The 12,037-nt window shown below is 47.5% G+C and overlaps 1 protein-coding gene across 1 annotated transcript in view; it reads right to left on the bottom strand.

Annotated features, from left to right (window-relative positions):
* CELSR3 (cadherin EGF LAG seven-pass G-type receptor 3) overlaps positions 1–12,037 on the bottom strand; it is a 790,626-nt gene that overhangs the window by 112,981 nt on the left and 665,608 nt on the right. Inside the window, exon 21 of the mRNA XM_085624365.1 lies at positions 11,252–11,432. Within this exon, the coding sequence (XP_085480491.1) occupies positions 11,252–11,432 (181 nt within the window). The remainder of the gene's footprint in view (positions 1–11,251; positions 11,433–12,037) is intronic.

Here is a 12,037-nt window from a genome sequence, read left to right as displayed (position 1 = left end):
CTCTCCATGCCACTGGAATCAAGCTATCCTGGCTGAAGAGGGGTGAAACCCTGAAACCAGTCCGAGGATGCTTGGTTCCAGTCCAGGGAGGACCTGGCTTGGCAGTTCGGGCTGGACTGTTGCCATGAGGCACAGGGCCAAGACTGATTTGCATATGGCTGGGTTCAAACTGGAATGGCGAGCAAAAAAACGATGGATTTAGGCCCAGATCTCTGTACTGGGGTGTATGTATGACATTTTTCTGCATTCTGTCCATCAACTGTTGTTTTTGCATTTGTCACCCCCGAGTGGGACGGGTATGCTCCGATGTGAGTCCCGTGCTCTCCATGCTACTGGAATCAAGCTATCCTGGCTGAAGAGGGGTGAAACCCCGAAACCGGTCCTAGGATGCTTGGTTTCAGTCCAGGGAGGACCTGGCTTGGCAGTTCGGGCTGGACTGTTCCCATGAGGCACAGGGTCAAGACTGATTTGCATATGGCTGGGTTCAAACTGGAATGGCATGGTGAGCAAAAAAACGATGGATTTAGGCCCAGATCTCTGTACTGGGGTGAATGTATGACATTGATCTGCATTCTGTCCATCAACTGTTGTTTTTGCATTTGTCACCCCCGAGTGGGACGGGTATGCTCAGAAGTGAGTCCCGTGCTCTCCATGCCACTGGAATCAAGCTATCCTGGCTGAAGAGGGGTGAAACCCCGAAACCGGTCCTAGGATGCTTGGTTTCAGTCCAGGGAGGACCTGGCTTGGCAGTTCGGGCTGGACTGTTCCCATGAGGCACAGGGTCAAGACTGATTTGCATATGGCTGGGTTCAAACTGGAATGGCATGGTGAGCAAAAAAACGATGGATTTAGGCCCAGATCTCTGTACTGGGGTGAATGTATGACATTGTTCTGCATTCTGTCCATCAACTGTTGTTTTTGCATTTGTCACCCCTGAGTGGGACGGGTATGCTCAGACGTGAGTCCCATGCTCTCCATGCCACTGGAATCAAGCTATCCTGGCTGAAGAGGGGTGAAACCCCGAAACCGGTCCTAGGATGCTTGGTTCCAGTCCAGGGAGGACCTGGCTTGGCAGTTCGGGCTGGACTGTTCCCATGAGGCACAGGGTCAAGACTGATTTGCATATGGCTGGGTTCAAACTGGAATGGCATGGTGGGCAAAAAAACGATGGATTTAGGCCCAGATCTATGTACTGGGGTGAATGTATGACATTGTTCTGCATTCTGTCCATCAACTGTTGTTTTTGCATTTGTCACCCCCGAGTGGAACGGGTATGCTCAGACGTGAGTCCTGTGCTCTCCATGCCACTGGAATCAAGCTATCCTGGCTGAAGAGGGGTGAAACCCTGAAACCGGTCCTAGGATGCTGGGTCCCAGTCCAGGGAGGACCTGGCTTGGAAGTTCGGGCTGGACTGTTCCCATGAGGCACAGGGTCAAGACTGATTTGCGTATGGCTGGGTTCAAACTGGAATGGCATGGTGAGCAAAAAAACGATGGATTTAGGCCCAGATCTCTGTACTGGGGTGAATGTATGATATTGTTCTGCATTCTGTTCATCAACTGTTGTTTTTGCATTTGTCACCCCCGAGTGGGACGGGTATGCTCAGACGTGAGCCCCGTGCTCTCCATGCCACTGGAATCAAGCTATCCTAGCTGAAGAGGGGTGAAACCCTGAAACCAGTCCTAGGATGCTTGGTTCCAGTCCAGGGAGGACCTGGCTTGGCAGTTCGGGCTGGACTGTTGCCATGAGGCACAGGGCCAAGACTGATTTGCATATGGCTGGGTTCAAACTGGAATGGCGAGCAAAAAAACGATGGATTTAGGCCCAGATCTCTGTACTGGGGTGTATGTATGACATTTTTCTGCATTCTGTCCATCAACTGTTGTTTTTGCATTTGTCACCCCCGAGTGGGACGGGTATGCTCCGATGTGAGTCCCGTGCTCTCCATGCTACTGGAATCAAGCTATCCTGGCTGAAGAGGGGTGAAACCCCGAAACCGGTCCTAGGATGCTTGGTTCCAGTCCAGGGAGGACCTGGCTTGGCAGTTCGGGCTGGACTGTTCCCATGAGACACAGGGTCAATACTGGTTTGCATATGGCTGGGTTCAAACTGGAATGGCATGGTGAGCAAAAAAACAATGGATTTAGGCCCAGATCTCTGTACTGGGGTGAATGTATGACATTGTTCTGCATTCTGTCCATCAACTGTTGTTTTTGCATTTGACTCACTAAGCTGTCCAGAATGAAATGTCTGCTCCACGTTGGGTGGGCTTCATAGCTTCCCAGAGTATCTTGGTGGATTTCACCGTCCCCACATTGTGTGGAAAGAATTCCGTAATCGCTTGTTGCATGTGTGACCTGTACAGGTGATCCTGCAGATTCCATGTTGACAGTCGCAATCTAAATGCGGGGCAATCAGGGCCTATCCGTAATTGCAACTCCACTGGGGAGTGGTCAGACAGGCCCCTGGGTAGTATCTCTACTGACATTAGTCTGTGGGACCAGCCGGGACACGTGAATATGTGGTCTATGCGGGAAAGTGAGTCGTGTACCCCTGAATAGTATGTGTACTCATGGTCCGTTGGGTGAAGCCTCCTCCAGGCGTCACCCAACGGCAAAAAAGGAATATTTCACTAAAGCCATAAATGATGCCCATCAAAAACAAAAAACTATCTTCACTATAGTTAAGTCCTTCACCCATCCCAAAACTCTTGCGCCGGAAATTCCTCCATCGGCAACCTTGTGCAATCAAATCGCTGACTTTTTCGTAGAGAAAATTGTTAATATTCAGAAAGACTTCCCTCCTTCCTTGACCACCTCTTGCAAGGTTACAGACAACCACTGTCTGCTGTCTAGTTTCAAACCTGTTTCCATTCAACAAACACGTAAGGCAATTTTGGCATGTAAATCAGGAGCCCCCACTGACTCCTGTCCACCTAGCATCCTGCACCATTTGATTGATACAGTGAATCCCTATATTAACACCATTATAAATGAATCTCTCGACTCCGGGATGGTGCCCAATGACTGGAAGAAGGCTATCGTGAAGCCTCTGATGAAGAAGCCAAACAAATCCCCCACTGATCTTACCAATATGCGCCCCATCTCATTACTACCTGTCCTTGGTAAAATCACGGAACAGCTGGTATATGAAGAGTTGAAAACTTTTGTAGAGACTGGTAACATCCTGCATCCGCAGCAGTCGGGATTTCGATCTGGTCACTCCACAGAAACAGCTCTGATCGAACTAGCTGATTCTATCAAGTTCCTGCAGGATGAGGGCAGGCAGGCCATCCTCATCCTGCTTGACCTAACAGCAGCGTTCGACACTATCTCGCATGTCATCCTGATCAACAGACTGCGAGAGATCGGCGTGACAGACACAGCTTTGGCATGGGTTAAATCTTTCCTATCTAATAGGTCCCAAACTGTGTCCTTGGGTCCCTATCTATCCAGCGAGAAACCCATAACATCAGGAGTGCCCCAGGGGTCCATATTAAGTCCCCTCTTTTTTAATATCTATATGGCCCCCCTCCTCGCTGTGATAGAATCCCATGGGATCCTCGTCACGTCATACGCTGACGACACACAACTTGTCGTTACGATCGACAAAAAGTGTACGAGCGCAGATCTGCGTTTCCAAAATTGTCTTTCCGATGTCTTCCAGTGGCTTAACAACAATCATCTAAGATGCAATAGTGCCAAGACCGAAATCATACTGCTGAGCAAAGATATATCCTTCTGCCCGAAGGCCTGGTGGCCCACAGGATCTGAGGCTCCACCTAGCGCTGTACATTCAGCGCGGAACCTGGGCGTGCAATTCGATTCATTCCTCTCTTTCGATGACCACGTCAGGATCACTGCTGGCCGCTGTTTTGGACTCATTAAGTCTTTGAAAAAATTCTTTGACTTCCTCCCCATTGCAGCCCGAAAATCAGTCGCGGTAGCTCTAATACTCTCCCGACTTGATTATTGTAATGGCTTAATGGCGGGAGTAAAAAAGTCCACCCTTAAAAAGCTGCAGAGCATACAACATGCAGCCGCCAGATTGGTGTTGGGACTTCCTAGAAGGTCATCAGCTTCAACGGCGTTGAACACTCTCCATTGGCTACCGCTACACAAAAGGATTCTTTTTAAACTTCTCCTCACTGTTTTTAAAACTATGAAAAACTCAGGGCCCCATTACTTTGCAAAGCGCTTCATACGCTACAACCCCTCGCGAGATCTGAGATCATCTGGTACAAATCTTATTACCATTCCAAGATTCAAATACAAAACCAGGGGTGAGAGGACCTTTACCGTCCTGGCAGCTAGGGCATGGAACAATCTACCTGTCAATCTTAGATTAACCGACAAGGAGAGCACCTTCAGAAAACTCCTAAAGACCTGTGTTTACCAACAATCAGATACCTCTGTATTGGCAGCTATCTAGCTTTAGTCTCCTCACCACGTACCATCTCTTATGTACCTGCTGCTTGCTAACTTAGCGCCAAGATGCTCCTTCCGGAGCGTATGTCTGCGCTCTACAAATACCCAAAAATATAAAAATATCAAATATCAAATAACCTATCCCAGCCCCTCCACTAAGGACTGCAAACGCGATTCCTGCGTCACTGCCAGTTTCCCGGATGCCCGCCATCTGTCTCTGATGGGACATAAGACATAATTCCAGTCTACCCCCACCACTGTAGGCACATCAGGTATATCTGTCCGAATTGTCATCAGGTGCTCAATAAAAGTCCAAGTAAGGGGGGGAGGAGCATAGACACTACCCAGGCTGACTGGTTCCCCATATAGCGTGCCTGACACTACAGTGTATCATCCCTGGGAGTCGAGCCATGACTTAGTGTGGATAAACGCAACCTCCGAGGTATCTGCAACTTACACTACCCCCAACAGATTAGTTTATGAAGCCGTCTTCTCCCGCTGGGTACCAGACAGCTGTGGCCGGGAAGTGCTGCGGGTTCGGGATCGGCGCATTGACCTTGATCTGTGGTTCCGTTTCCCTTTGAATGTAGCTAGTCTAAGAGCTGCTTCCCCCGACAACGAGTCAGAGTCCTGTCGTGGCGGAGTATGCGGTTTAACTTTTACTGCTTCATCTGACCATGCAAATACCTCCTCCGGAGTTTCAAAGAAGTGAGAGCCCGACTGATAAGTCACTCTAAGGTGGGCATGAAATAGCAGGGCGTATGGAATTTGGAATTCTCGCAGACAAAGCTTGACCTCCATAAAAGATTGCCTATGCTGCTGGACCAGCTGAGTGTAATCCGTTGGGAGGCATATAGTAGCGAGCTCTGTAGTCTGGCCTGTTTCAGGATATTGTCTCTATCATGAAAATTGAGGAACCTGTTGATGATAGGTCTCAACCTAGCACCTGGAGGAGGTTTTTTGGGTAGTGCCCTGTGGGTGCGCTCAATAATGAAAGATTGCGACAAGGACTCCGGTGGGAGCCAGTCCCTGAGACACTTAGTGAGAAATTGCTCCATGTGACTCCCCTCACAGTCCTTGGGGAAGCCCACAAAACAGAGGTTGTTCCTAAGGGCTCTGCCCTCCGCATTCTCCACTTAAACAGCCAGGCCCTTGGTGATGGATTCTAAGGAAGATACCTTTTTCTGCAGGGAGGTGACTGTATCTTCCGCTTTTGAGATCCTCAATTTGGCTTCGGTCATCCTGTCCACTGTGTTGCAAGGTTTTGATGGATAAGCATGGCATCAGAGCCCACTGCCCCAGTCCTGGCCTCGAGCATACCTCTTGATTGTGTGATAGCTGCTTTTAATGCTACGTTGTCTGGCATGGTAGTGGTTTGATCTTCTGGGGCAGCCACCTGAGCTCCTGTTTATTTGTCCAGCATGCTCTGCTTAGTGTTGGTGCCCGGCCCTTTGCCTCGTGTCATTTTGGAATGTAGGTGGCCCAACGAAGCAGGCACAGAGCAGTCTCGGCCGAAGGGACTCCCAGGTATATATTATTATTATTATTAGAATAATTAGGAAAGTCTCCCGCTTCTTTTCTCCCTCTGCTTTAAAAATTATTGTGCTGGCCATGGTATTATCGCGTATCGATTATGGCAACATAATCTATAATGGGGCTCCTGTCTATGCGATCCACCGCTTGCAGTTGGTACAGAACCAGGCTGCTCGCCTGATCCATGGCCTACCTAAATACCATCGGGCCACTCCACTGCTCAAAGCACTACATTGGCTTCCGGTGAGAGAGCGCGCCCTTTTCAAACTTGGCTGCCTCACTTTTCAGGCTAGGTCGGGTACTGCCCCCGAGTTCATATGCTCAGCTATTAAGCCCTACCTTCCGGGCAGAGAACTTCGCTCCACTCATATGGCTCTTTTAGCTACCCCCCGTTTTAAGAAACAGAAGTCTGGTGGAGCGAAGTTCGCTGTTCTTGCTCCAGTCTTCTGGAATTCCCTTCCTGCTGCCCTTCGCACATCGCCTTCCTATTTACAGTTTCGGAAGGATCTCAAAACATTCCTATTTGTGCGAGCTTACACTGCCTAGCCCTTCCAGCTGCTGCCGTCCGCTGCATCACACATAGCGCCATGAAACCGCTTGGTAAAAGAGCGCTCAATAAATGTTTTTAAATTCAAATTCAAATCAATTATAGGCCACCGGCAGGGCCTGTCGATCCAAATTCAGCCCGGGCCCGACGGTAGCCAGTGGTTGGGGGGAACGCGTCGCCCGCAAGCCGCACCGAGCCCTGGCCCGTCCGCTTCCGCAAGTGAGCGCAACCCCCGCTCAGGAATGGACAGTTCCCTTTCATATACTCCTCTTTGCAGTTTGCAGAGTGCTATTCTCGAGCATCCCCATCCCATAGGAGCAGTTGCAATAGACCATCTACGTTTTGGAAGAAAGGATGTGGGATCTTATGTGGGGTGTTTTGCAGAACCTAGAACAGTTATGGTAGAGTCATCATGTTAAACAGCACCACTCTGCCCATCAGGGAGAGTGTGAGTTGCAACCAATGAGCCACGTCTTCACTAAATTCCAAGGGTAGAGGTTTTTTTTTTTTAGAAAACACACCCCATCTCTCGTTATATAAATGCTTAAGTATTTAAACCCCTCTCGGGCAATCGGAACTGCACATTGGGTCAACGATATGGGGTTGCCGCCACACAGGGGAACAAATCTGAGACTTATCCCAATTAATTTGGTACCCAGAGTACCCTTCAAAGAGATTTAAAAAATGTATAGTATCCTGTTTATTGTCATTTGTGGTTGTGTGGCTTAGAGCAAGATGTCATCAGTGTGTAGGGCAAGTCGTTCCCCCCAATCCTTTCCACAGTCAATGCCACTTTTCAGGGGATTTCATCGCACCCACTCCGACAAGGGTTGCAGTACCACAGCGAAAAGCATTGGGGACAGTAAGCACCCTTGCCGGATTCCCCTATGCAATGCGAATGGACGCGACATGACATTCTTCACCTTCACCCGGGCCAATGGACCACTGTATAAAAGGTGAACCCACTGACAGAATTTGACTCCAAAAGCCAACCTTGTCAGGGCTGCGAACAGGTAACTCCATTCAATACTGTTAAACGCCATTTGCGTGTCCAGGGATAGCAATATGGCCTGTTCAGTCCGAAGGGTCATGGTCGAGTGGATAACTCCATACAAGCGCCTCAAGTTGCTTTGTGTAGCCAGACAGATCAGGGTGGACAACCGACGTAATGACTGGTCTCAGTCTATTCACCAGTGCCTTAACCAAGATCTCGGATTGCAGGTTTAGCAATGAGATGGGTCTATACGAACTGCAGGCATCATGCGGATTATCTTTTTAAGGTATTATCGTCGCCATCCTCTGATCTTCAGGCAAGCTACTCCCCTCTTTGGCTTCATTAAACATACTCAGCATATGTCCCACTATTTATGTTGCCATGCACTTGTATAATTCAATTTGCAGCTCATTAGGTCCCGCCGCCTGATTGCCTGCTCAACCTCCTCTGCCATCAAGTCCTGCTTAAGTGCTCACCTATCATCCTCGGAAAAAGTCCGAAGGGGGAGATCTCTCATGAGCTCTCCACAGTCTGCTCCCGGCCTACTGGTTTTGGAGGCAAACATGTTCTCTTAGTATGTAGCGAATGCCTCTGTTATCACTACCCCCCTGATATGATGCCTGCCCTCAGTGTTCCTAATCTCTAGGACCCAATTTCATTTCTTATCCCTTTTGTCAAGCCAGATAACAAGTTTACTGGCCTTATCGCCTATGTCGTATAGGCAGCGTTGCATGGCAGTGGCATATGTGTGCTCCCTTTTATCTGCTAATTCTTTCAGTTCATGCTGTGTGAGGCAAAGAATATGTTGTAGATGCCTGGTATCTTCGCCGGCCTTTAGTACCTGGGTTTCAAGTGTCAGGATCTCTCTTTCTAGGTTATCGCAGTGTAGCTTCGGTTCCTTCTTTTCCCCCCAATCATTGCCTTTGTCTGTTCTCTGAGGCCTGTATTAAACGCCTCCCACAACACACATGCCAATTGGACTGAGCCCTTGTTTTCTTGAAAATATTGCTTTACTCCCGTGGACACTTTGTTTGGGAAGTGTAGGTCCTTAAGATACCAGCGATTAATCCTGGGAGGCAATGTGGAACCTCTGGCAGGGCAGTCCAACATCACATCCAAAGGGGAGTGTTCAGAGATGCCCCTTGCCCTGTGAGTGGCGCCATGAAGTTGGCCAGCATACTGCTGCTGTGTTTCCTATTCATAACTATATCTACGTAGCTTGACAATATCCTAGGACTTTTCAGCACTCTCAAATTTTTGAATTACCACTCCTCAGACTTCCTTTCAACTATAATACCTCCCACTTCCTCCAACCCAGACATACGGATGTGCAGGTTCTGCTTAGTATGTAGTGGTTCTAAAATATAGGATATGGAGTGGTTTCTCATCAGGGAAGGAAGGAAGGAATCTAGAAGAAATTGGAGAGGGAAATAGTTCGATTTACATGAAAGTCTGAAACCATCTGTTGGGAGGAAAGATGAATGCATACTCACAATGACATGCCTAAACACATGGATTTCGCTCTGAACTGATGTGCTTGCATCTAGGAAAGCTGTCTTCCATGAAAGATGCTAAAGTTAGGATATATGCTTGGGTTTAAAAGATGGTCTCCTATGACTTCAAAATACAACAACCAAGCTTCCGTTGAGGGATGGACCTCATACCTGGAGGGACTCATTTTAACATGTACTCTAGAAAACCCTTAAAGGCAAAGCTGGTGAAGAATACAGTGAGAGATTTTGTCCACAAAGTGTGGCACTGTTAAAAGGCAGCCATACAGGGGGCAGAGACACTCAGCACCAGCTGCCACCAATTTCCACCCAGCCATCCTTCATTTTGCCTATAATGCCTTATGAGGGTACCCCCTTGCCAGCATAACTTTGTGTTCTGCTGGTGTGCAACCCAAAATTAAAATGAAGCATCAACAATGCACATTCCAGTCCACTCGTGTAAACACAGGATAATCTGGAAAGGGTAGGGTGTCAAAACTGTTCACTCGATGCATGGACTTTTGTCCCTACATGCTGCCTGATGAATGGCGAAGCTATTGCAACGTTCCCATAGTACTCAACAACGGTGAACCTTTTTGTCTTGCGATTAGGCTAAGCTAAATGCACTTGACTGTCCAGGCAACCCATGCTGTAGCTGTATCGATTGGACATTACGGACGATTGGTGCTGAACCTGAATGCACCTGACAGTGTTGTTATCAAGCCGAAAGCCATAACTGTTTTACTCATTTACTCTCTTAGTGGTAGTTGAAGCTCTAACTAAAGGTCCCTTCAGTGACTGACACTGCAGGTGCCTTGAACAGATTTTCCTGCAGTCCGTCCTCAGCCTGTCCTGGAATAAGAGCTCTGGCTGACGAACCTACTTGGAACGAATATTGTTGATATTGCTCCTTACTCTCTTGCGATTGATGCTGCAGCTATCTGCCATACACAGTACTGAAAAATGTGCTATAGCTGTCTGTACTTGACATTCTGCGGCTTTCGACTGCTACAATGTGGAATGTATAGGTGTAGAATGCTGGAAAGAGTGCTCAGAGGCACTTGACAGCAGTTCAAATGTTTGCATCTCCACCGGGATATCACACAATATTCTATGTAAATGGAATGTTAGGAACATCTCACTTTATATTCATTGTATGCTGTATTGTAGCTAGAGAAATAGGACTGTTTGTAAATGCTGTCCTTATTAGACCCTGTGGTAAAGGTATTATATTCACTTTTATTAGAAAGGGGGATGTGAGGCAGTCCAATGTTAGATTGTGGCATTTAACAGGAAGAATGCAGGAAGCAGAGCACAGTGGCAGTTGTGAGCAGTTCTCCTCTGCTGATTGTATATCAACTCAGCCTTCAATGAATTCACATTACCTGCATTTCCATTATAAACTGGACACACAGGACTCCTTTGACCAGCGCTGTAGCTGGATGTACCTGGCATGCCTGTAATTGGTGCCATAGCCTTGAGTGACTGACACTCAAGCAACAGGTGCTACAGAGGGTTGTTCCTGATGCGACTACGATTGGTCCAGTAGTTGTTTGTAACTAAGACCCCTAACAATGAATGATGTGCCTGTCTGTATCAGCATCCCTGCAACAGGTGCCACATTGCTGTCATCTCTGCTCTAGCTGAGTACAGTGGATACTCCTGCCATAGGTGCTGTAGCTGTCTGTGCCTACAGCTAGTGCAGTAACTGCCTGTACATGACCTTCTGCCAAGATGTGCCCTGTCTGTACCTACTCCTTGGATCAATGCTAAGCTGTCTGGACCTGAAAATACTAAAACTTGTGCTGCTCTAAATAACTGAGACTGGCAGCTAGTGCTCTAGCATTCTGTACAGGACACTTCTAGCGGCGCTGTAGGTATCTGTACCTGACAATTCTGTGATAATGCTGTGCCTGTTTGAACTTCTCACACACTTTCAGAAGGCTATGTACCTGTCTCTACCAGACATTCCTACAATCTGTGCAGCTACTTCCTATAACTGACACTACACTATGAGTGACAATAGGTGCTGCTGCAGTAAGTAACCTCTGGTTATGAACAGCGGTGTAGTTGCAAGTAACTGATGCCTCCATGAACATTACTCTAGCTGTCTATAAGTGACCCTCAAAGATGCTGGTCCTCATACTTCTGCTGTAAGTTTTCAACTAGCTTGCTATTATGGTTAGTACTATTTCCTGTGTTCCCGCTTCCAGATTTAAATATCTGACACTCCTGCAGATGTGGCTGTAGCTGGAATTACCTGACACTCCTACGATCAGTGCTGTAGCGGGCAGGGAGAAGCCCTCCAAGAGTCCGGTAGATGATGAGGATGATGATGGTAACAGCAGGCTCTGGTTCAGGGATGGTCTTCTTTGGCGGTGAGATCTCCAGCGTGGCATTAGCTTCAGCGCTTGTTAAAGTAGGTCTTGCAGTAGGAGGGGCTGTGTTAATAATACACAGACAATATTAACAGAAGCTTAAACAGAGTTCACAACTTCTCAGAGCAAGAGCTATGAGTAGTATGCAACTAAAGAAACAAGGAAGAGCAAGATAACATTAATATTTGTATGAGAAACATCATACAGGCAAGTGGAGATGACACAGGGATAGACTGCAAGCCTTTCACAAAGGGCTTGGTTTGTGGTGTCCCTTTAGATAGTGGTAGCGAGGGAACAAGATACATAATTGTCGGGGAAGAATGAGGACCAGATGTATCAAGCCATTTCCCGTTTGCAAAGGGGAAAAAGCCTTTTGTGATGTATCGTCCCAAAAAGCAATTGCAAAATAGGGAATCGCAATTTTTGTGATTACCTATTTTGCGAATGCATTTAGAGAATCGCAATTTACGATTCTCTAAATGCAATGCAGGAAGCGCATTTTAAATTGCAACCCTGCTTTAAGGAATCACAATTTCCCACCAACTTCAAGTTGGTGGTAAATTGCAAATCCTTAGGAAAATGCACAATTTTGCATTTTTTTAAGTGCCATGTGGTGCACATACATGCCCTTAGGGCATGTATGTGCGCCACATGTGCACAAATGCATA

This window comes from Triturus cristatus, chromosome 9, assembly GCF_964204655.1.
Source record: "Triturus cristatus chromosome 9, aTriCri1.1, whole genome shotgun sequence".
NCBI lineage: Eukaryota > Metazoa > Chordata > Amphibia > Caudata > Salamandridae > Triturus > Triturus cristatus.
This window is presented reverse-complemented; position numbering and strand designations above follow the sequence as displayed.